The sequence below is a fragment of the Semicossyphus pulcher genome, unplaced genomic scaffold (genome assembly GCF_022749685.1).
Source record: "Semicossyphus pulcher isolate SPU_LCO1_2020_fin unplaced genomic scaffold, fSemPul1.0.p SCAF_4, whole genome shotgun sequence".
NCBI classification, from domain to species: domain Eukaryota; kingdom Metazoa; phylum Chordata; class Actinopteri; order Labriformes; family Labridae; genus Semicossyphus; species Semicossyphus pulcher.
Window position 1 is genome coordinate 15,798,680 of NW_027211715.1, and position 25,635 is coordinate 15,824,314.

At 41.4% G+C, this 25,635-nt stretch overlaps 2 protein-coding genes across 2 annotated transcripts in view; one reads left to right on the plus strand and one right to left on the minus strand.

The window, feature by feature from the left end:
- The window catches only part of LOC138607968 (zinc finger protein GLIS1), a 75,723-nt gene extending 57,202 nt beyond the window's left edge, over positions 1 to 18,521 (minus strand). The window contains exon 1 of the mRNA XM_069680633.1: positions 18,269 to 18,521. Within this exon, the coding sequence (XP_069536734.1) occupies positions 18,269 to 18,521 (253 nt within the window). The remainder of the gene's footprint in view (positions 1 to 18,268) is intronic.
- Positions 18,522 to 21,850: 3,329 nt separating this feature from the next.
- On the plus strand, positions 21,851 to 24,333 carry dio1 (iodothyronine deiodinase 1). The gene is made up of 4 exons (XM_069679696.1): positions 21,851 to 22,236; positions 22,321 to 22,464; positions 22,951 to 23,150; positions 23,462 to 24,333. The coding sequence occupies exons 1-4, from the start codon at positions 21,900 to 21,902 to the stop codon at positions 23,525 to 23,527; spliced, it is 747 nt and encodes a 248-aa protein (XP_069535797.1). The 5' UTR covers positions 21,851 to 21,899; the 3' UTR covers positions 23,528 to 24,333.
- The last annotated feature ends 1,302 nt before the right edge of the window (positions 24,334 to 25,635 follow it).

A 25,635-nucleotide genomic window follows, 5' to 3' on the forward strand; every position in this document is an offset into this window, starting at 1 on the left:
TATGTGTAAGTGCCTGTGTTTTTGTCTGTGTGTGTAACTGTGTGTTCACTATAACCAGTGTGTATAAATCTCCTGTATAAAATAAACATGCCGATTTAGTGCAGAAGCATTTCAGCGTCTCAACAATAGGCCTCAGTTTGTCCGTGTGCCCGCTCGAGTCGTTTCAAAACACAGCAGACGTCCCTCTGAAACTCCAGTGAAATCAGATCCATTTGACAAACATCAGCGTGGCACGCTATTTGTTCAAATGACTGTAATAAAACATAAATCTGTGCTGTTGAGAACGGCTGGGTCGGTAAAATAAGTTGAGGTCATTTGTAATGAGGGCTTTATCCCCATGTTGAATTCTATTTTATTTGACAAAGCAACAAAATAAAAACTTTTGACTTTAAAATTTGACTTATTTTTTTAATTTTTAAAAATAAAATGCAAATGGCAAAAAGAAGTGACATGGTTGCCAGTTTTTTAAATTTCCATCATATTGTAAAGTGAAAAAATGCAAACGGTAAAAGTGGAACTTGACTGTAAATACCAGACCACAGCTTATTTAATGCTTACAAGTTTGTAATTTGGATAATAACTATGATACTTGTCATTAGCAGAATTGCATATTTAGATTTTTGGTTCTTTTTTCATTTTACAAAACTTGACTATGTCAGGGCTAGAATTAGTTAGATTAGTTTGGTATTGGTAACTACCCATGTCTTGTTTGTTAGGTATCAAGGAGGGCATCAAAATGAAATCAAGTCAGTAAGAAGGGGAGCAGCTCAGGTTTTTGCCTTCATTATATACAACAGCTGAAGAGAGAGAGGACGTGTGGGGAGTAGAGAGTGGGGGATGACATGCAACAAATAATTGGCAGGCCAGTAGTTGAACCTTTGATCAGTGCGACAGGGACTGTAGTCTCTGTACATGGGGCGCTTATATCATAGTAAAACATTACATATATAATAACAAATAAAAGATTAAAAAAAGTTCCTTCTTCTGAGCGAAGTTCAAAAGGAGGCTGCTGAAAATGTCTTAGGTTTTGCAAACATTGGGTAATGAACTAAGAATTGGACAAATGTATCTTTAACCCGGTGGTGGCACCAGAGGAATAAGTTAAGAGATCACCAAGGTGATTACAATTCATCAAGAGGGGAACATCAACATCTGTACCAAACTTCATGTCAGTTAATTCAGTATTTTCTGAGACACCCCACTGAAAGAGTGAGTGAGTGAGTGAAGGAAAAGTCATTCGGCCACTGGGTAGAGGATATCTCTAAATGTAATGGCAGTCCATCAAATAGTTTATCTAATAGTTTGGACCCAGTTGGTGGACTGAAAAACAGTCATGATTCCATCCATCCATCCATTATCTATAGCGCTTATCCTGTTCAGGGTCAGGGGGGAGGGCTGGAGCCTATCCCAGCTGTCATTGGGCGAGAGGCTGGGTACACCCTTGACTGATCGCCAGTCAATCACAGGGCTCAGTCAATGATTGCCACCCTCAAATCCATGTGACTAAGTGAGTGACAGTCTGTGAAAAAGATCACATACTTTTCTCATAATGAATCGAATACCTTTTCAGAGCAGCTGGATACAACACTGTCTCACTGTAGCTTCTTATAACAAGGCTTTGTTAGCCTAGCGTACCCCTGTGCCAGCTGCCCCGTTCTTTCGTACAAAACTCACAGTACTCCTTCAGTCCTCTTCAGCCAGCACCCAATATTTACAAGCAATCCACAATCTGTGAGAGAATTCGATTGAACACAGATGGCAGGAAATTCCTCGGAAATGACAGTGGCCAAACTCAACCACAGAACATGAGAGTATCTCCATGTAGCAGACGCATCGCGGCCCATCTGACAGATCGTCTCTCTTCTTGTCGCCCAGCAACGTCTCCTGCCATCGATTACACTTTGACAAGAGTGGAGATTTATGTGACTTCTGTAAAACAAGTGATCAATTTGCAGCAATTACTGTATATTTTTAACGGTTTCGAGGCAGCAGTGGGGGAGAAATAAATGAATAGTTAGGAAAACGTCTGGAGGAAAATTCCCTTGATGGTCGGTGGTCCGACTGAGAGGTTGAGTTTAAGTGTCGGTAATTAGATCACATTTGAATGGAGCAACATTTGAAAATGATTATTTTCTTACCTACACACAGTGAACACAACCTTCTGTTATTCTCAGAGGGGATGCTAGTTGTTTAAAACAAGGGCCAAACCAGATGTTTGGGAAACCAAAAGAGGAATCCAATTTCACTTCCTACTTCTTTGTTGCTTTGTGTTGTTTTAGCACAGGAAGAATAAAGGAATGTTACTTTGAGGAAAGGATATGTTCAAAGCATGCATAGTAATTGCTTCGGCTTTTGAAGTGTCCGGTTAAAGTTGAGGCCGTTGCTTCTCCACGGCGTCCACCACTGAATATTAGCCGGTCGGGATGATGAGGGGTTAAATCACCTCAAAGATGGAGCTCTTTGAGGAAAATGAGTTTTTCAAAAGCCCACAATTTGCTTTGACAGCGGAGACACGGGGGGGAAGCTTTTATTTTGATTTGATTATTGCCGTTATTGGTTTTGTTTCATGTCCCTGGTTTAAAAAAAACCCTGACATTTCAGCACACAAAGTAAGCTGATCCGCTCACACAAGAGGGACTTCTGCGTATGTGAACCAATACGCAGAATACAACACACAAGAGAAATTGCATAATGTGTGAGAGGGTTCAACTGCGTAACAATCATTATCTGATGATGCTGCTAGTTTGGCTGGTTTAAGAAGATGTGGATAATGAATAACCTTATTTATACAAAAATGTTTATTTGTTTTAAGACGAATAATATCTTAAAAAAGCAAAGTTAAAATCCACATTTGGCTGCTGGAAAAGGAACACGTTCTCATTCTCAACATCTCCCACCAAACGGCCGCTAATCTGACCTCTACCTGTCGGAGAGCGACCTCCTCATTGACTCAGAGGGCACCACAGTATCGGGGTTTTCATAGATACACAGAGTAAATAAGAGAAGGCCCCAGTTTTTCCACTGAGCAAACCTGTGTTGAGTTTCAAACCCTGCATACCTAAGGAAGTCGGCAATACTGTTCTCGTATTGTGTGGTGAGTCCTCATTCACCAAAGAGAGGACCACCCCCCCTCACAACGGCACACACACACACAGATCACACATAGAGACAGGAACATGGACTCAAGGTAACTTGAGATAGACAGTCCGGCAGACATTATATATCACTCCACATCAAACAGAGCTCCCTAATACTGCTGTGAGGAGGAAGAGGAGGAAGAGGAGGAAGAGGAGGAAGAGGAGGGGGCTGCAGCTCCTAGTCTCGTCTCTCTACAGGCTCAGGAAGAGCCCCCTGTTTGAGCTCTGACGGCATGACTCCTGCACCCCCGCGGTTGCGGGGACTAAGGCACAGTGGGGCCTGTAAAAACCCCAAAATGGTACCAAATGACACCTATGGAAACACATTCAATCTTGTGCGGTGGGAGGTCAATACATAGCTATTTACACAGACAGCAGCGCCGTGTGTTGGAACGGACAGGGCCACCATCAAAGAGCTTTATGAGCAAATATATTCTCACTGCGTAAGCATTTTAGATGTCCAGGCATTAAAGGCCTCCTGTGTTTTCCTTCTCTTGTTTAATGGCTGTAATAAGACCCCTTTTATTATGATTTCTGCTCTCGCTGCGTCGCCGCACCACGTGAGTCACGGCCAAAGCGAGCGAGAGTTTGTCTCAGGGGTGAAGCGATTTCAGGGTCGAATCTCAGACCCAGCACCTTCAGCTGAATCGTAATAACTCGAGTACATAAACAAGGATTGAATTACTAAATTTGTTACATAGAGTGTACGGTGACACATAAAGGTGCAGAAGGACATACAGGTACTGTCAACAAAAGAGGATATATATCATCTATCACCTGTAGACTGTAAACATCCTCTCAGGTGAGCTTCCACTGAGAAAATAGATCCTAGCCTTGTGCATTTGTATATTATGAACATGCAGTTATTATATATCGAGCAGAGTGCGATAAAGCTTGTGAGTTTTTGGATGCGTCCGTGGTGAGGAGCAGCCTAATCAGACGATAACGAGCAGAAATAAAGAAGTCATTCTTCGTCATCGTCTTGCTCTCTGCCCGGTGTGTTGTTTGGCCGCTCCTGGCCCCAGAGTGTAAAGTCTGAATAAAGAAGGAACCTCGAAGGACTCTGGCCTGCGCCATGTGTCAGGCCTTTCACATAACCTGGCATTCATTGTGAAGCTCTTTTACGAACCATAAAAAATATTCATTTCGCCTCTGACCTGTTTTCCAATATAGTCTCCAAACCCATAAAAAGGTGTGCTTTTCATTTATTTTTATTTGAAGAACTTTGAAATGCAAATGTTTGTTTCCTCGCATGTAAAAATTGAGAGACGCATCTTAAAAGAGAAATCTGATGTGAAATATGAATTCAGGCCATTTGACATCATCCCTAACGTAAACATGCGGGTTCTCAGTGCAAGTCTTTTTGTGCTGTTAAATGAGTGTACTTTGGCACGCTGCAGTGTACATATACTGATGCTTTTGCTTCTCTCATTGGACTCCTTCATGGCTCAGAGCTCTCGAGGCTTGTAGAAGACTGGCATCTTTACAGTGGCTTAGATTGGCCATATTTTCATGTCAAATAACAGGCCTGGTCCCGTAAAAGTGGGCGCTGTGGTAAATTATGCGTTTACATTTACAGCCAAAGCTATCAAGGACGTTGCTAACAAGCCCTGTTGACCTCTGTTGAATTGCGGTTAAATATTTCTTTAACTGCAGCCTTCGAATACATCCTTGCTAAGACTCCTTTTTTATATATTTATCGCTTCAGTTTATAGTTACTGTCAGACTTCTGCATTTTTTTCTAGCTGGCATAAGAAGCAGCATTCTTTAAACAGTAACGACTGTGTTATTGCTAAAATTTATTGTTCCAGTGTATCAAATCGTTCTCAAAAATGTAGCAATAATAACAACAAAAAAAACATACTGGCAGTTTCTGCTGGACGCCAGAACTACACTACCATTTCTGTCCAATCATATACGGTTACCAAGACAATCACGGCACCACAGATGCATCAAAATGACTCATAAATAAACTTGAGTTATTCATCACTTACAGTAACTGTGGAAAGCATACATGCTAAACTGAATTACACGTTATATTCTGCATCAATGTCTCTACTTAAAGCACATTTAGAACATTCAGGTGAAATCAAACATGACAAGTGAGAGCACAAGTGCTTAATTCAGCATGTCTAGAGTTCCTGTCCCATGTGATTTATGTACAAAGTCCAGCTCCATGTCAGAGCCTGGCACGACGCATCAACTGCATGTTGTTTGTTTGAACTCCAAAGTGGTCAGAAAATGCAGCTCGGCCCATGTTAGCATTAACAGTGTATGATAGGGGTGGGAATCGCAGGGTAACTGATACAGCAATTCTGCGATTATTGATCTATTGGGAGACAATAATATAATGATACATCACCATGTCTGATTTGTGACTAGAGATAGACCGATATGGTTTTTTCAGGGCCGATACCGATTCTTAGTAGTCAAGGAGGCCGATAACCGATATTTGGAGCCGATATTCATTTGAAGTAAAAGTGAAAATATTGGCGTCAAAACTTTGAATAATACAAACTCCAACACTTATCTTTGTTTAAATGCCTTTAAGCATATGTTTATTAAACAAACAAACAAAAAGTGCAGGGAGTTCCCAGGGTCAGCAGCATCTCTTATAAAGTTAACTGAAAATTTAAATAAATAAATTAATAACTTCCTGAAGTTTTATAAAGTAAATAAAACAAAGTTAAATAAAAATTGCAAAGAAATGAACTCTTATCGGCCGTTGGATAAAAAAAATTTAAAAAAAAAAAGGCCGATGCCGATATGCGTCAAAATGCCGAATATCGGCGCCGATAATCGGCCCGGCCGATAATCGGTCTATCCCTATTTGTGACGCAGTGATTTAAAATCACAGACGGAAACATTTTAGTCCCTTCTCGTCTCGTTAACGAAAACAGAACATACAGAGATTTTATTATCAACGATCTATTTTTAGCTCGTCAAAGTCTCGTCTTCGTCATGGAAAAAGGTTGTTGACGAACATTTTTTGTATTAATTTTCGTTAACGAACTTAACACAATATAATTGTATTGCACAAATCATGACGACCATATATTGTACCGTATCGATATTTTGTCCCATCCCTTGTGTATGACAAGGTGAGGCAGGGTGATATCAGCAGGGTGATATCAGCTAAGTGATGGAGTTACTGTTGTGATCGCACACAACGTGCTTAACAGTAAAAGCAACAGCATTTCTAGGAAACATGGCAGGGGAGAGGAGATGAAGGTCAGAGGTGATTAGGAACAGGACACCATTAAAGTCTTTCTCCTCACTTGTACTAGATTTGTCAGCTGGGAAAAAAATGTTTTGATTTAAACTGTCAAGTCAGTTGGCGGGCGACGCTGCGATGACGCAACTTTGTTAGCAAACCAGCTAACTTCTTAATCCAAAATCATTCGATTCAAGCCAGGGAGCCAGAGTCTTGGCTGTTTGGTTCATGGTTGTCAGTATAAATTGGTACTTGCTGATTTTGTTGATTTACCTTCACTGTGAATGTAAATCAAAGTTTGACTGTAACAAATGCAAACAGGGAGAAAAGAAAACACGTCAATTTGTTGTACCATATTTCTTATGCTTTGTTTTGAGCCCATTTTAGACCACAGGATTGAACACAGAGCAGTAACAAAGTTAAACTTCTATTTAACTCAGACGACAAGCACTCTATCTCTATGACAGATTAAACAATAAATCTCTCTCCATTCAGCGCAGCGTTTGTCCTTGCCTCTGCTCGCTTAACATGTCCTGCATCATTGTGCCTGTAACACAGTAGGCCTGTGTGCTCCCCTACAGGACAGCTAACTCACTGTCAAAGTCCATGCGGCGCCGCAGAGCGCACCGGGCTGTGTAATGCTGCGGAACAAGCAGCAGGTATTTGTTAGTCAATCAGCGTTTGAATTAAGCTAGAGGCCGAGGTTGTGTTCGGGAGCAGCAGGGCTGTTTTGACTAAGCCATCTCAGAGAGCGCCCGGTCATGGAGACTCGCAGCATTTGTTAAAGATTAGCGGCCTAGTCCTGATGCAAAGAGCTCGGGTCAGGCAGAGTGCAGGGCTCGGACGCGAGGCGGGTTTCGCCATATCTCTCCCATCTGCAGCTCTCACACAGCAGATCTACTAGTCCGGGTACATGAGACACACTGAGTAATGTGATTAAAGGTTTTTTAGGGGGGTTTGGGTTCACTGAGGGGAAACTGTACAGAAGTTGTTGCTTCAGGAAGCCAGTTTGACAGACAGTCAGAAAGGTCATGCCACAGAGGTACTTAGAGCAAATAAGCATATCAAGATTGTCCCTCTTACTTGTTATACTAAGGTTTCATAATCTGCGTACCATCTGCGTACATTTTCAAACCTCCTGTGTGTCACGTTTAGGTTGGTTTCTTTTGCATCAGAGTGCGCGATCAGATGTGAGCAGAGTATCTACACTGAATATAGGAATAACAATAGGCCACATGCTCTCAGCCCGTCATTAGCCAAAAGACTAAATGAAAACCAACTGTGTGGGAACAATAAAATAATTTGTCAAGGGAGAAGGCTGCAGATAAATTCTGCAAAGCATTTTCCAATTGGCTGATGCTTCGATGCGCTGGGCCAAGTGCTCAGCACCTGGCTGTCACGGCTCTGATGCTGCCTAATTCATTTCAACTTTCAAACACACGCCTATTAGATCAATGTCACTACGAGCTGAGAGCGCCTGATTAGGCTTTTTATTGGTATCAGTCAACAAGTGCTGGGCGCTGACTTTTTAAGAGCAAAAGTTAGATAAACAGAAAGCAGAGAAGAGAGAAATCACGCTCTCTTCTCCTTTCCTCACTTCCTCTATCTGCCTGCTCGATCTGTGACTCAGCTTCGGTGAGGACATACTGGGGAGAAAGCCAGGTACTCATCCTAAATATTCTTGTCAAAAATCTGCTGGTGATATATACGAGACATTTCCTGCTGCGGGAAGGTTTTATTGGTTACTGAAGCCGTGTGAACCCCTCCGGTCTGTGCGGATCCAAGAATCTGAGCTTATTGGTTTTTAAGGTGAGTGAAGCTCCTCTAGATGGGTTCTGGCTTCGTCGTAAAGGTTGGACGCTGAGCCAGGGGGAAACGGCTGTAAATGTCAAGACTGCGAGGACAGCTACACACTGGTTCCCATTAGGCGAAGATCTTTCAACTGGTATTTTATATAACCTGCCTACCAACACCACTCAAGCTTTGGAGGGTCCAAGAAGTGGTGACATTTCATAGATTGATAAAACAGACATCTACTCGTATACACCCAAATGCACGCAATACACAATCTCATGTGTGCAGATGCATTGATGCACAAATCACACGAAGATATAAAGCATGTGTACTCTACTTTACTGTGTAATTAAAGAATCTAGTATTAGAAATATGTGTCAATCCAAATTTAATTCAAGTTTTAAAACATTTCTGATATTATGTTTTAATTGGTGTCACATTAGCGCCGTCTTCATGAGATTATTTACAGCTGCAGGTGCTGATTGTTGGCTGCAGTTGTCTATTTTTGGCTGCAAGATTATTTTTCTGGCCTTTTGCCTTTATTATATAGGACAGCTGAAGAGGGACAGGAAATGTGGGGAGGAGAGAAATGGGGGATGACACACACCAAATGATCGGGGGACGAGGAGACGAACCTGCGATTAGTGCGTCGAGGACTGTGGCCTCTGTACATGGGGCGTCTGCTCTACCAACTGAGCTAAACCAAGACGGCTGCAAGACTTTAGTGCAGGCTGTAAATGATCTATTATCAATGATGTTGAGCGTCGACAGAGGGAGATTAGTTCTGTTTAAATAAAGTAAGAGCTAAAGCTACAGAGGCGTTAAAATCTAATAGTGGTGTTGTATGTGTATGCTAACTACTATTCAGGAGTAATGTGCATATCAAAGCATTTTGTAACTCACCATTTAGTAAGCAATTACAATGAACTATTTTAGATGACAGTCCTCATGTTTCCTCGTCTGATTTTATATGACGTATTTTTAAAATATCATTCAGATTTCCATTAATACTTAATGAGACTTTTATTTCATATTTGAAGTTGTAATCTCGAAGATCTAAGTTTCGTTCTCTTTGGCAGCACCTGTGGCGATAAACGGTAATTGCGGCAGCACACTTCACAGATATCCAGACAGTGTTGCATGTGTGACGTCTACGGTTGGCTCCCTTTGTAACGGTTGTAACTCTCGATTTTCCTCGCTGACGGTCGCTTTCCTTTTCAGACTGTTTGCCTTCATCTGAGCGTCAAATTTGTTTCTTTTTCTTTGGATTTTTTTGAAGTTGTATCTGTAGTCATCGACCGTTTCTTTGTTTGTTCAGCCATAGTAGATTACTGTTTAGTCGCAACACTTGCAGAGACCGGAAAAGCAGCCGCTTAGCTCCGCCTACCCTCTCTACCAACCACTGCTGGCTGATGGAAAACGCGTCACAGACTCCCAGTCCGTAATAATACTATAAACTGCATGCAAAGGCTTTCATCAGTGGGCCATAGGCTCAATCACCATTGTGTTACCTCATTCGGCGATAGATAGTGACTTTACAGACATTTATTTACATGAAAATCTTGGAGATTACTTTAACTATTTCAAGCCAATTTTCAAGAGGCTGTAAACGACCATAAGATCTGTTTGGTGACTGATTGTCTCTGAAACATATCACTGGCTCAGCACTTTCTTTGCCAAGTATTGAAATGTCTAACCTTCAGAAACAAAGATGTGTGTCTTGATTGGAAACATGCACCAATTGGCTGAACAGTGTTGCAACAGAGTGGTGTTTTTTTGTTGTTGGATCTCTGCTCTAATTAGTTGGCAAAGAATGTGCTTATTTTATTAACTTTTTGAGGCTTTCATACTTCGAGGTCATGAATGTGTTCATCTATCCTCTACTTTCACCATAACATGTGCACAAACACACACACACACACAAATACACACACTGTCCAAATCTGCTCACGACTAAAACTGCCAACAAAAATCCCCATAAGAGAAGCTGAGAGTCCAACATGATGTTTGTGTTAAGCAGTGTATTGTAGAAGCCGACTTCTGGGTCTTAGGGGGAATGTTAAGCATGTTAATGAAGAGTGCATACTGAGGCTATTACTCAGTGTAATATGGATCCATTTAACACACTTATTGCACCGCCCATATCAACCCTATTTGAAATGGAGGAACTGGAGGGGACCAACGTTTAATACAAGCAACAGTAACTCAAAGAAAAACAGAGCTGATTGTCAGGAAAACACGGCCAATAAAAGCTGCACATTTCTCTTTTAAAGTGTAGAAAATGTAAAGCAGATAAATACTACAAGAGCCAGAAGATAACAGATGTTTCTGCTGTTTGCAGTGGAAACTTCTGGACAGAACAACTACCCATCTGTGAGCTGTGGTTGTCAGCTCCAGAGGGTGAAATCAAGCTGACATCTTTGGTAGGTAGCAACAACAGTACAGCAAGTACGAGCCGGTGTCATCTTTGATTCCCTCAACTTTTCTGTTGGGCAACGCGTTGTCAGAGATGATTAAAGGTAGACGCTGACATGTGACAGGCAGAATGAATAGACAGTTGTTGGATTAGCTGAGAAAATGGAGAGGGAATATGAGTCAACAGTGCTCACTCTCCTGTTAAAAAAGTTGTCAAAGCGCCCTGTAGGCACTCAATCTCCATGTGTCTGTGGTTGTATTTTGACAACTACCAGGTGTGAGGGAGTGTGGCTGTGATAAAGCAGAACAAACAAAGTAAAAAGTGCTATTATCTTGTTTTCAGTCCTACAACAAAAGATATTCCCACACAATGAAAAAGCTCACTCTGCAGCGTCACATCATGGGAAATTGCATCTTCTTATCACATCTTCTATCTCCTCGCTCTGATATTAGCCCGCTGAAAAACAGCCTGCCCCCTTTCAAATATAATTGTCTGTAAAAAGTCTGTAAAAATAACCCTAAGCATTTCAGATCACAGTGCTGGCGTAGAGCCTTCTAAACTTTATTAACATCCAGAGTCGGCCTGGCCGAGCTCCCAGCTCCCTGCAAACTTGGACTTACGAGCGTTAACCTGAACGGAGCAGCAGCCGAACTTCCCCCAAATCCTCCACTTCCTCTCCTCTGCGCTGTCCAGATTCACAGGTCGAAAAAAGACAAATTTTGATAAAACACACGTCCACCTGTGCTGCAGTGCTGCCTCTGTGCTGACATATAGGATGAAGGGGATGATATCACTCGGCTCTTATTGGGCCTTAGAGGTTTTGAAATCATGCGATGCAAAAGCTATAATAAATTGCGGCTCAATGATTTGCTTGCCAGTGCTTTAAAATATATCACTGTGAGAAGGATTCTCAGATATTGACTATTTGGGATGAGACTTGGCTCTCTGTTTTGGACAATAACACAGATCTATATCTGCCAAGACGAAATGCGCACATATCCGAGTCGTGCAGGTTGTCACGCTCAGAGTTTGTGATTGATGCCGACCAACATCATTCCCGGACAAGCAAGAGTGTTTTGTCTCTCTCTCTCATTCCTCTGTGCACTTATTAGTCCTGGTGAGCGAGTTAATGCAGCGCAGGGCCTGGATTACGTTGCACATGACTAGAGAATAAGTAATTCTTCCAGAATGCCGGGCTTCTATTAACAAGCACTAATAAAGTATATAAACTGCACTATTAGACTTTATAATGTCTTTCATAGTCCTCTGGGGCCGCTGCCAGCCAATGGTGCGGTGAGCTGACTGGGCACTGCCCCATGGCAGCTTCCTGGCAGAGACGGGGGAGAGAACAAGAGAGAGGATAAAACTCGGGCTTTTTGGCTGCTTTCTCCTCCGCTCTAATGAAGGCATTAAAACAGCCTCGGTTTGCATCATGTTTGCACATTTGTTTTTGACCAGTCGGTTGAAGCCAATGTTTGATTGGCTGGCTGATTAATCGCCAACATGACTTATAAAAAAAAAGAGCCATTGCAGACACAGTTTAAAAAAGCTGAGGCTCAAAATGTGAGCATTTAAAAGTGTTGCTGCAGCAGTTTAAAACGCTCTGATACACACTGTAAGGCTTTTTGAATGTTACTCACATCTTGATCCGAGTTAAAAAGGGATAAACAGCTGATACAGTAGTAACACACTCTTCCTGATGATTGACTCAGACGTTAAGATCTGCCCTTTCACACTCAAACAATCTGTGCTCTTGCAGCTTGTTTAGCCCTGATCCCAATGGCCACATCTCTCTCGCTCTCTCTCCCTCCAGCTGACAGCTGCAAAGACCCAGTCAGCTCTCGGGCCCCGCTCTGGCAGAGGCAGCGCAGCGGCGGACGGCCGCCTTAACTGCCACAGTCAGAGCAGAGCAGATTTTTCTTTGATGAAACACAGCAGCGTCGAGCCAAGAACAGCAAGTGGCACAGCCGAGATGTAAATCAAAAACCCACCCGTGTGCTCAGTCATACGCGGAGAGGTCTGCGAGAGGAGTCTGCTGCTGTCTGAAAATGCATGAGTAATAAAGAGTCTATAGACGTGTGGTCAGCTGTGGCATGTCTGTCCAGGCTGAGAGAATTAGTGAGAGGTAGCAACGTCTCTGTATCTTTGCTACAATGAGTTAAAAGGTTAAACAAATTTGGGCTTAATCACAAGACCTGGCAGCTTCTTCCCCTCATCAGCAAACAGTGTGTAAAACTTGAGCACTTCTTGAGGCAAAGTTTGCGCTAAAAATACATTTTTTATGATGACATATCTGCGCCAACTCTGCAGCTTTGTCTTGATTAAGGGCTGGGAGCACGTTTCCTCTGGAATTCCAGAGATATTTCAACACGTACTCAAACCAAATTGTATTTTTGCTGTGTGACTGTTTGGATTCTTTGGCAGAGTAAAGTTGAAATGCCTTTGGTTACAGAGAGATGCCGTAGTCATACCACACTGGTCACATAAGAATGAGAACATTTGACCTGACTGAAAGAAAGCATGTGTGCTCAACTTCTACGTTTAGCAGCCGTCCATACGTGCACAAGGTAATGTTGCAACTTCTGAAGATCAATCAAAAGATACTCCAGTGAAAAACAGCCACAACCTCCCGTAAATCTGCCCTCTCTCTCTCTCTTTGAATCCAACCTCAGTCGAGCTGATGCAACACTCATCCCTTCCTCTGCCACTTATCTCCTGTTTCCCTCACGTCATGCGTATTCCTGGCCAACTTTGATGGAGGTGATTCAGCCGAGCAGATGCCAGACCCGGGGTGTTCTCTCACTCTCCCTCTCTAGTGGCTGTGACTCAGGACGCACTCTCATTCCATTACCCAGCATTCCCTTAGTCTGCTTCTCAGCCAGACAGAGGTTGACGGGAACACCGCTGCAGCAGAATCATCACCGGGGCTTCGCTTTATGAATCAATGGAACATGCTGTAAACATTACACCCTGTAACACCCTTCCCAAGAAGCACCCTCGCATTTGCCCATAGCTCAGTGCTGAGCTCATGCGAGACTCAAAAGACGTGGGCTGAGGCGATCTCATTGGCTCGTGGGAATGTACTGACTGGTGAGAAAACTTGTGAAAGAATGTTACTATCACTGCAGTGACACATACAGGCCAGCGTGTATGATCCCACATGGTTTAGAGAGAGGGGATGTTTAATAGTTTGTAGTCCTGTTGACTAAAAAAGCTGAAAAAATGAAAAACTTTTTCACAATCTGGTACAAAAATGTTCTTGGTAAACCTCGGCAGTAAAGCTAGGTGAACCACAAGTTCAGCGAAAGGTTGACTCGCTTTAAGCAGCAGAGACGGTGAAAAGCTCCCTCTGAGGGTCGATCAGTCTTGCACATTTGGTAGCACATTGCCTGTTAGAACTTCGCCTCGCTGCATATTGACTGACGTTAACAGCATTACTTCATCTGTCAAATCCCAACTGTGCTAAATAAATCAATAATTTGGTGCTCAAGTTGACTTTCTCAGAGAGGAGATCCGCAGAGGAGGCGGCGAGTCAGAGTCTCAATCCAGCGAGGAAAAAATAATATTTGCTCGTGGATAAGAGGGGAGTGATTATAACGTTTTATCTTTAAGACAGAAGCAGAAAGGCTCGCCTTCTACTCAATGGCAGCAGCTCAAACTCTTACTAAAGGAGATTATTGCGGTCAGATATTTTGGCTTACTTTACACATTCTTCTTCAAATTTCTGCTGTAAAGATGTGGGAGGAGAAAGTGCTTTGATTTCCTCTTTTTTTCTGGACCTTAAATGTTCATTTCACAGTCAGATTGCCAAACCAGACCATGACAGCATGGTGAATTACCAATACTGATTCACCAAGTGGGAGGACGTCATTATCCTGCTCTCATTTCCTGCACAAAGCTTTGGTCTACTTTAGAAGACCAAAAAAAAGCTTCTGTTAAAGATGATGCCCTCTAATTTAAACTGCTGTAAAAAATCACACCTATATAGTTAAATACAGTCAACTGCTCAGTCATGTTCCCCTGATGATCTTTAGCCTTACTTAGCAAACCACCACTATTCACACACCACTTCACACACTCTGGAGCCATTGACTAAGACGCCTGTCACACCCCTGATTCAGCAAAATGGATATAACAGGATCACAAAGACAGCTAGCTTGTGAGTCAAAACTGGAAAAACAAATGACTAAAATCTAAGAGGAATTAGTGATATCATATGTGCACATTTCAAAGTCAAATTTAAAGCAAAGTCTTAAGTAATCTAAGAAATTTAAAACCCTTAAAACTGCTAAACAAACCAAACATATTCCCAGAATTATAGATAAGAAAACAATTTATGGGACACAATTCTGACTATTTACTCAGATGACTCTATAGACGACTAATCAAAGGAGACACTGGAACAATTAAATGCGGTAAATGGACTGCCTTATATAGACTGAACAGCAGTAGGTTACCAGCTAGTAGGTTAGGCTGAGCACCATACCTTTGATCATCAACCATAATATTATTTACAATATCCTATATCAGAATTTGAATGAAGATCTTGCACAAACCTGTGCAGCTATTTAATTACAGCTGGTGTACATATTTTATATCTAACTCTAAGAATGTATTTTTTGACAGTAGGAGTTAAATAGCTTTTTACCTATTTATTCTACTTCTGTGTTTATTGTTCTGCACCTAAACACCAAGTCAAATTCCTTGTATGTGTAAACCTACTCTGCGATAAACTGGATTCTGATTCTGATTTCAAGATACAAGTCACGCAAGCTGCCGTCTCCTCTTTCCTCTGTGAAGAAAAATAACTAAAAATAAACCAAATACCGTAGTTTGATTACAAAAAGTGAATTTCACCAAACGCTCTGAACGTTTTTTCTCTCTGCAAACTCAACCAAAAACATTCACAAGCTTCTGGGCTCTGTCATTAAGCCTTGGACACAGCTGAGGCTCAAAGCGGGGCTGTAATAGTCGGTTGTTTCTCATAACAGTCAGATTATCGCCCCGCAGGCTGACGTCTACAAATGCTGCTGGGGGAAAACACAGGAAACTAAGTCACTGAGGGGAAATTCATCATTGGTGCCAATGCCACTTCTCCATAAAAGTGAGTGAAAGAATATGTGTGAGGGTATGTGGATGTGTGTTTATGTATGTGTGCAGCATATGCTGGCACAGTGTCTGTTTGTATTAGCATGGATGCTGCTGTTTCTGTGTGCCTGCATGCAGGTGTGCATGCTGAATGTGTAAATATTGTATGTACAGGTTTATAGAGAACATGTCCTGATGATGTGTGCTGTATAAGCAAAACAAAATAGACGTGTAAAAAGCTCTGACAATGATTAAATCCCAAACTCCACTACTGAATGAATCCACAGACAGGCTCTGCATTTATCTGAGAGAACGACTCCGGCTCCTCTAACTCAAACATTTTCCTCATACGGGCCCACAGACGGAGCAGCTTCGTCCCAGCCGGGAGAAACTTTAGTCGGGTATCAAATGATGCTGGAGTGCACACTTCATTCAAACCTGATCTTCTTTTTCAAAAGGGGTCGAGTGTTTTTCTTTGAAAGCTAAATATTTTCATTGCTGGTGGGCACCAATATTTATAGCTCAGTGGACTCGCAGGACGATCGGCCGCTGTTCCACTCAGGAAAAGCATTACACATGGTTTCCAAAACCTATACACCAGGTGTGACAGAAGTCCCTGTGATCGGTGCTTCATTCAGCTTGATGTAAAGACAAATACTCAAGAATTCTTTTGGATTTACGCTGCAAACGTTTCTTAAAATGCAATAGCACGGCAACGGTGAAGTGGCACGGAAACACCCAAACGTTTGACTAAATGTTAAAGTAATATTTAAATTCAAGGTACATGGTTTGTACGAATCGAATCACACACACACTTACTGATATGATAATAGTGTTAATATAGTGCAGAGATATCAATTTTTGGGCCTGATTGCAGACGTCACTACATTTTCCCTCTCTAAAAAAAATCCTACAAAGGATTAGATAAAAAATCAGAGGTCTGCTGTATTTTATCACATCCGTAACTGAGTAATTGTTCATATTTTGTAATCACACGCCAAATGTTAAAGGAGAAATGTCCCGTGTGAGGTAAGTTCTTCCTCTACTGTCAGGATGAATATCACAGCCTGTGTCTGTCCGGAGATTAATTTCAGTATAAATCTAAAGTAACGATAGAGAATGCAGGTTAAACTCCAGCTCTGTCCCTAAACGGGAGTACGTAATACGATCAGCCTGAAATGAGGCATGATACAAAAGACTGATGAGTACTGAGATCACTTTCCTACTCAGTGCTCACCAGGAGAGACTATAAAACAACACATGTCTGAAATACAGGGGATATTTATAAAGATGGCAACATTTGAACTTTTCATTACTTAAACATTATTGTAAAATATATGTGAAAATAAAAGCTGTCTTTTTGAATCAGTATGTCTTAAAGAATTATTTGCACTCCAAAAAACGATTTGAATTCATAAAGCCGCAGATATTGAAATTATTAAACATCACACAACTGCCTCACAGACCCAGAAACCAAACAGACGGATATGTACGTGTCTGCTTCAGTAACAATCTGCACAACACAATCCGCAAACACATAACACATCTTGCATTCCCACAATTTACGGGAAGCGTTCAAGTTCAAAAGCGTTGCAAAAGACAATGAGACGATTCATTCTGCTCCGGGATGCTGGGGATGGAGGGCTGAGGGCACAACTGTGCTCTGAGAGAGCTCACAAGTGCTGAGACACATTCGGCACACATATGGTTTGTGTTTAGCAAAAAGAAACAACAATCAAAACTGTTGATCCTCTTCTTGCTGGAAGGATGATTGCTAATATAAAAGTCTGTTCCGTCTAATCATAATTTAGGAGGGGGCTGTAATTACCTCCGCCCTCTCACAACAGCACTCTGTCTAAACAGGATGGAGGCTTGCGCAGAGACCCGAAGCCCAGTTTCCAGCCTGGATGGTATCTGTATGACAGTTTGCATTTCATCCGTGTAATTGTTTTAAACTTTTCGCTTTCACTGATGAGCCCACCTCAAAGTTTTTTTTGCACTAAAGGAGATTTAAGTGTTATAAATTAGCTTACAAGAAATTGGAGGAGGTAATTAGAGGAAAAAACTATTTAGAAATATTTTTAAAATAATAACCTAACTTTGCCAAGTTTTCCATATTTAACTAGCTAAATGAGCAAACATCTCCCTCTCTTAGCTTATCAACATCCACAGGAAATGCACACTTCCTTGGCAGTTATTGTACATACTGTACATCACTCCACATGGCCTCGATATCCAACAGAGACTTTGATTCTGCTTTTATTTATGAATTGGCCCTGGATCCAAGAGAGCTCTGGGTTTAATTAGCAGACCAAATCCACAATTGCAAACAGGGCTCTCAACACAAATACACAGCGCAGCTGCACCAAAGTTTTGCTCATGTGCAGCTACATTGAATCAGCGTTAATTTCAATGACGGCTTTTATCGAGTTTAAATGACCTCAAACTGCTTATTGACTGAAACAGCTGCTGTTTGACTGAATTTATTAACCTAATAGTTTGTTTTAAAAATATATTTAATAATGTGATTCCACTGAGATCAATACAAGCTTTGTTTATTATTTTGTATCAGTTTAAAACTTAACGGCTCGTGCTCACATCAGGACCTACGGGGCTTACCTTGCACGGGTGGCAGCGGGTGGCACGAGCGCGGAGCTTTGGCTGACAGATGCGCCTTCTCCTCGGACGAGATGAGCCTCTTCGGGCTGGCGCAGTTCATGTGAGCCGGGGTATCATGGGGGCTCCGGCAAATCTGAGCTCCGAAACCAGCGCTCCCAGCACGGCGCGTGCAAATGTCCGCCTTGCTGCCGTACACGGAGAGAGACAAGCCGGTGAAGTCTGTGAAAGTTGGGGTCTGACAGTGGCTCACCATCCCGAACAGCGCTGAGGAGTTCTGCATTGATGACTCGGCTTTCCCATGCAGCGTGCAGCGCTCTCTGCTCACATTACCTGCGCACATGAAAAGAACTAAATCACTGCAATAACTGTGCGTCCATGAATCTATGTGACCCAGGAAGATTTAATACAGCAGAAAAAAGATTAAACTAAAAGGTTTTGGTAACACCTACCTTATCCAATAAGCCAATGAGGAGCAGGAAAGGAAAAATTGTGCGCATCAGCATGTTTATCAAACTGGAGGGGAAAGCATCTGCAAGCCGGATCGATAGCATCCTCTTAGTGAGGATCAGGCATCAGCATCACATGCGTCTCTCTCTCTCTCTCTCTCTGTCTCTCTCTCTCTGTCTCTCTCTCTCTCTGATTGACACCCGATAGCTCCACTGCTCTGCGGGAATCAAAAGCACCAATGAAGACTGCGTCCGTGTTTCTGTGGGAGGATAGGATCTAGATGGAGACGGCTTTGATTGTAGTTATGGGCTTACACGAGAAATTCGCGAGTTTCTGCATTCGCATGCTACCGTATGACACTTACTACTAAATACATAGGCTACAAAGCCCGATGTAAACATCTAACACAGGTAATCAAAAAAAGGAATTCTCCAAGCTTTCCTGCAGTAGGCTGAGATTCTTTATCATATTAGATCAAGTAATATCAGCAATTGTTTTGGTTTGTCTAAAAACATGAATCCTTTATGATCGAGATCGGCCTGTCGCTCAAAGCATGGTATTATGTCTGTTTAGAAAATAACACAAGTAATTGTGATATAAAGCGCAAATTTGTCAACTTTCCTTTAGGCTATACATAAGCTATTTTTATATCTATTGGGCAATGTAACGTTAGCCTAAAGCAGTCAGGATTCTGTAACAATTCAGCTGTCTTAACTATATTGTGTTAAATGTATTATGATTGCATCCCGTTTTAAGGCAAACACAACAATGCGAGAATGAGATGAACAGAAAGGATATTAATTTTTTTTTTTTATTGTTCTTTGGACCATGGTTCATTAGACCTGTATGCATTCAAAAGTATTAGCGAAACAAAAAAAAACTACATACTAAAAAAAGATCAATGTCCAGCCACACTAGAGCACCATTTTAAAGTACTGTACGATTGTCTATTCTGTGGCGCCATCTAGTGGCCTCTGTGTGGAAGAGAAAATCCTTACCCAGGTCAGCTGACAGTCAGTAACACAATACTTGTAGTTATTGTTATGCAAATACAGTGAGAGATTTAAAAAAAACAAAAAAACAACGTTAAGTAGGAGTGTACAAGTGTTTTATAACAAGTGTTGCTGGGCGCGTCTGTTTTTTCTGCCAGTGCAATTTGAGGTCTGGGATTAAAAAAATGCGGAAATGGCCGACTGGAAAAACTGGATCTGATGCTGCATTTGGGTGCTGTGGGAAATTTAAATCCTGCTGGATGAGCATGGATTACCAGAGTTACTGAGATACCCCCTCAGGCATCAGAGACAGACAGGGGGCACTTGGTTCTTTTCATGACTTAAGCAGTGGATACTGTTTGTTATTTTTGGCATTATTATGTAGGCATGTTCCTTCGATGTAAAAACTTTGTCCTGTTTTATTTTATTTGATATTTTTTAGAAACCACATACTAAATTTCTGAGTCAAAGGTCTCTAGATAGGCTATCTGTGAAATCTAGAGACCTAACATGTTTTTTGGCACACATAGTTTTAATAATAATGGTCTTTTCGATATGCCTAGTACGAGCATTGTAACATGTTACAGGATTCTGTTTTTTCACATATTTTGTCCGTTTTTGACAAACACACAGAATCAACATTTTTAACTTTCAAGTCATTGACTTGTTGATGGTGTAAGGTTTGAGTTATTCTAAAATATCCTTAATGATACTTGGAGTCTACTTGTGATTAAATTATAAGTACAAATCCATTACAGTGCACACAGTCTACTTCAATACAGCAGTTCAATATTATCACCGAACAGGGACATGAAATGCGGGAAAACAATCATTCCGAGGTGCTTCCGAAGACATGACAACTTTGGAAACTTTGGAAGATAGAGTAATTTTAGTGGTTGTCACTTATCTTTTTCCTGAGAGTAAAATTTAGCAAGAAAGACCAATCCATCACTGGAGTGGACCAAGGTGGAGCAGATGTCCAAGACCTAAACAGAAAATATGTTTATACATTTATGACATACATTAGAACAGACATAATTAACCTTTTCATTTCATTGGTGAGTGCAGTAATGCATTGTAAGGCAGAGCAGCAGAGAGATGAACAGGTAAAGGAACATTTGACCCATGTTAGCTAGCTACAAACCGACGAGTCCTCCTCAAGCACATTTCCACTGGTGGTAAAATTTGAAATTTTAATCGACGTTTGACTTACATTGCTCATAAGACCAGGAAGAAGACTGGTTTGCCCATAACAATCTTTTTTCTCATGAATGTGTAGCTGCATAGCTAAGCAAACGTTAGTACCAACATAGATAGCCATGACGACTACCACAGCGCACGCACTTAAAACAATGCCAGCTCCCTCACACTTTGCTAGCTTAGGATGAAGGTCGTTGGACCCTTAAAGCTAACCTTCATTTTCATGACTACAGAGTTCATTAAGTTTATCTGCTTCCAGCAGGTGAAGCTACATCGTGTAAAGCCAAAAGTTAATTTAAGTAATAGAATAGTCAGTGGCGAAGACAACCAGTGTTCTGCTTAGTTACTAGGTTAATTAAAATGTCTCACAAATAAGCAACCCGTTGCAATTACTGGTTAGTAATGCTGCATTCCAGACAACTGGGAACTCGATAACTTTCCAGTAGAAATTTCCGACTTCCGAACTGTGAAGTCTGGAACAATCGCAATGGAACGCCATTCAAAGTCAGATTTCCTACTTGTGAACTTGGAGCAGATTCAACTACACCGACTTCACCATCGGAAGTCAGAAATTTCTACTGGGAAGTTCTCGAGTTTCCAGTTGTCTGGAACGCAGCGTATGCATCAAATCTACTTTTTAAATTTCCGGTTATTAGATTTGAGTAATGTCCATTGTTCTTGGGCCATAAATGGTTTCTACTTGTAAATATAATATGTTTCTACACTTTGTGGCATTAACTTTTCGTTGGGCAAAGCTTCTCAAAGGGAGACCTTGAAGTAGCATATTCTAACAATATTGAGAGGTGTGGTACTGTATAACTGTTGCGTTACCATCAGTACATGGAATCTAGACACATACGAGCCCCGAAAAAGACCCTGAATGCAGCTGTTATCGAACTTTAGCCGAGTGGGCGTTAACCGATGTTAAACAATCGGATGTCAACTTAGCAAGAAACAGTGCGAAAACGGGAGATCACCACCGAGAAGCAAACATGCTTCTGCAAAAACTGCTGGTGTATTTTTCGACCATATGTATGTTTTTTTACTTGATAGGAATGAACTTTATACTCCTGATAATACGTGTTTTCTCTCCAAGCCTTTCAAAGAAGATAATCCTCAGGATGGGTGAAAAGACCACCATGACCCAGAATCCCAACTTTAAGTATGAAGACTGGGGTCTGACGTTCTGCAGTGCCGTATTCATCAAAACAGCGTCTTTCCATATGTGGATGTCGCTCGGACAAGAAGCTTTTGAGGGAAGAGAAGCTCCTGATTCACCTGTGTACACTATGGAGGGAGAGAAGACAACTGTCTGCAAGTACCTGAAAGGTGCGTTATTACTTCTATGATGTCATTTGTGGTGCAGTTGTATTTTTCTGTGTCCCTAGACTTATACGTTTGTCTTCTCCGCAGGCAACAGACCGCTGGTGTTGAGTTTTGGAAGTTGCACCTGACCCCCGTTTGTTTACAAACTTGAGGAGTTCAAGCAACTCGTCAAGGACTTCAGGGATGTAGCTGACTTTCTTGTCATTTACATTGCCGAGGCTCATTCATCAGGTGGGTTAAAGTCGCCAAAGTAACTGGTGGAGCTTGGAAATGTATTGGTGGAAAGGATGCCTTCAAAATCAGTAAAATGAGTAAATTTGTGTATTTGCAGTGTGTTATGTTATGTTATTTTTTGTCTTTGTGTGCTTCTCCTCCTAGAAAAATTAGTGGCTATATCTCATGTCAAGAAAGTCAAATATCTGCACAGTCATGTTTATCATCTTTATCGACTTTGCATCCTAATGAAAACTAAAATGCAGCAATTAAAATGTTTTGATTTTGGATGATTACATCACTTGATACTGCAATGAGTTAAATCTAATTCATTTAGGGTTATCTGGACTTAAGTACACCCTAATAAAAGTGCTTTTGCATCTGTTTCTGTAATATACTTATGTAACCACCATAAATCAGGTTTTATTATGTGCTCATGAACTTTGATGTACTGCTGCGTTCAATGTCAATCCAATAAAATCCCATTCTTTATATCTATCTCAGACGGTTGGGCCTTTACCAACAACTATGACATCAACCAGCACCGGAGCCTGGAGGACAGGCTGTCCGCAGCACGCATCCTGCTTCAGAAGGAGCCCCTGTGTCCAGTGGTCGTGGACGAAATGGATAATGTCACCGCCATAAAGTACGGTGCTCTGCCTGAGCGGCTTTACGTATTGCAGGATGGGAAAGTTGTCTACAAGGTGAGACTTTGCACCACTTATACCAGGACAAATTCCTGTTGTTTTATTATTTGTGAACCTGTTCCTTGCATGCAATCGCGTGATTAGAGGTGGCACCAGCAATGTGGGCGTCCCTACCCTATCTCTTCTGCTGCTATCTGATAAGGAGATGTAGTCAAAGAAACAGACACAACAGTTGAAATATTGGCATGAAGCCAAGCCTGTAGTATAGACTGGTGCATATAATATGGCAGAGACATATCCCTGATGTCCTATGTGTGTATGTTCTTTCTGATTCTAATGAAAGTGGATTAACACTTTGTGTTTTTCAGGGTGCAATGGGGCCTTGGGGTTACAATCCAATGGAGGTGCGTTTATTCTTGGAGAAGATGAAATAAGAATTCAAGTCCAGCCTTGTATGTGACATCCATCATGTCTCTTATGGAAAGGACTCTGAGTTCAACCATCATATATCATCCTATAACATCACGCCATACAGTGCTTTGTGTTTTCATAAGACTTAAATCAATACACAGTCACATCTGCATGTAGTTTTCTTGCTGCTCTCTATCATTTCTGACATCAGTGATTGCGCAAGTAGTAATATTACAAACCGTCCAAACTTGCACTAATACTCTTGCTCTGCTGTGCAATGAAAAATATCTCAAATGACTGAATCTCTGAGCTCGGACTCAGCACTCCGTGTTTCTTATTGACGGCTGCAGTTTAAACCGTTGGCCTCTGTAGCCTGATGAAGTGAAACACAGAGACAGTCCGGTTCAGAGCTTGTCTTTGAGGTGTCTGAAAATGTCCAGGAGATGTTGCCGTAGTTTCTACAGTTTAAAAGACACGAAGGTTTAAGTCAATGAAAGCTTGTCTTCCACTTAACTCTCACTGGTTCAGTTATCATTAAGCATATCATTCGCATTGTAAACTGTATTAATCACTATGGTTTTCTTTTGTCTATGAATGTTCCGAGGTAATTTGGCAGGAGGCTGCTTTTTACATGATGATCACGGTTTAAACCTCTGGTAACTGTGATTTGATGAAATACATTTAAAAGTGGGCCTTCTCTGAATTATGTAGGAGCTTTTATGATTTGACAGATATACTAAGCGTCTTTCTAAACAGTCTGCATGTCCTTTGAATGTTCTTATATAACAAAACATTGCTTTATAATATAATAAAAATAACCCTGAAGACTCTTGCGTCAAGTTCTATATTTATATGCAAAAAATTTTTTGTTTATATCGCCTCCTACTGCAAACAAATAGGGCCGGACAAAGCAAAAATGAAGTCATAGTTTTCAGTCAGAAAACATTAAAATGAAAAGCAGCAGAACTGTAAGAAAGCCATTGTTCGTCTTACATCTGTAGCCGCTGTGACTCATCCCCCCTCTCCCTCGACCCATTATGAGAAAATAAGATTGGTTCCAATGCTATACAGGTCTTCTTTTCTACATCAGGTTTTTCCATAGGAAATGGCTGCGGGGCTTTGATGTTGGCCGCACACGGCTTTTCCACCACATGAGGATCTGGCTGTTGTTTGCTGTCTTGTCTGGAAGTGATAAATGGTAAACATGCTGTACGGGGTCACGCCGGTTCAGCCGATCCAAAAGCATACAAACATGTCTGTTGAAGAGTGTGGCATTAGGATCCCTGATGTGAGTTAATATCTAACGGTCTTATCTTTGCACATTGATTTAGTGTGGCTTCCAGTTTGTCTATATTAAGACAATGTTTGTCTATGACACTCTTGTAATTCTACGAAAGGGTTGTGTAACAATTCCAATCAAATGGGAGTGTGGTTGCTTTTCCAGCCCCATGATTTTATTAATGAAAGTCTATGTACTTGGTGAATGGGCATATGAGGGCTTGTAACTATTTTGATATTGGAGAAAATATCAAATAAGAATAGCTATTCTTTCCTCTTATTTATCTTCTGCACATAACACCAAATGACTAACTTACTTTTACTTGTGGATGCATTTAAATATCTATATTTTTTTTTATTGATCCATGCAATAAAAGAAGTGTATTGGTGTTACTACTTGACTTGATTAGTGTAAAAGTTAACCATGTTGAAAAGATAAACATCATAATAAATAAAGCACAATAACACCCTGCTTTAAATCAAAGCAGAGTTAAAAACTACAGGATCGTAACTGTTGTTTACAAGGCTACTTCTGGGTTTGGTAAAGAACAAAGCTGTGTTTGTGTGGCGAAGGCTTTCATAACATTAGCTGTGTGGCTCTAAAGTTGGAGAGCCGGTTTGGCTCCTGCCCAGCCAGGCCACATCCTGTGGAGAGCAGCCAGCAGCAGCTCAGCCTTGTTTCCTATTGTTAGACAGGAACCAGAGCACTGTCAGATCTTCCTACAACCAAGGGCCTTTGTTAGCATCCACATCTGAATCTTTAAGTAAAACTAAAGGACACTTGTGTAATATGTTCACTTACTTTTAAGGGAGTGTGAATGTGTGGAGGCCAGAGGTGTTTGCAAAGCAGGAG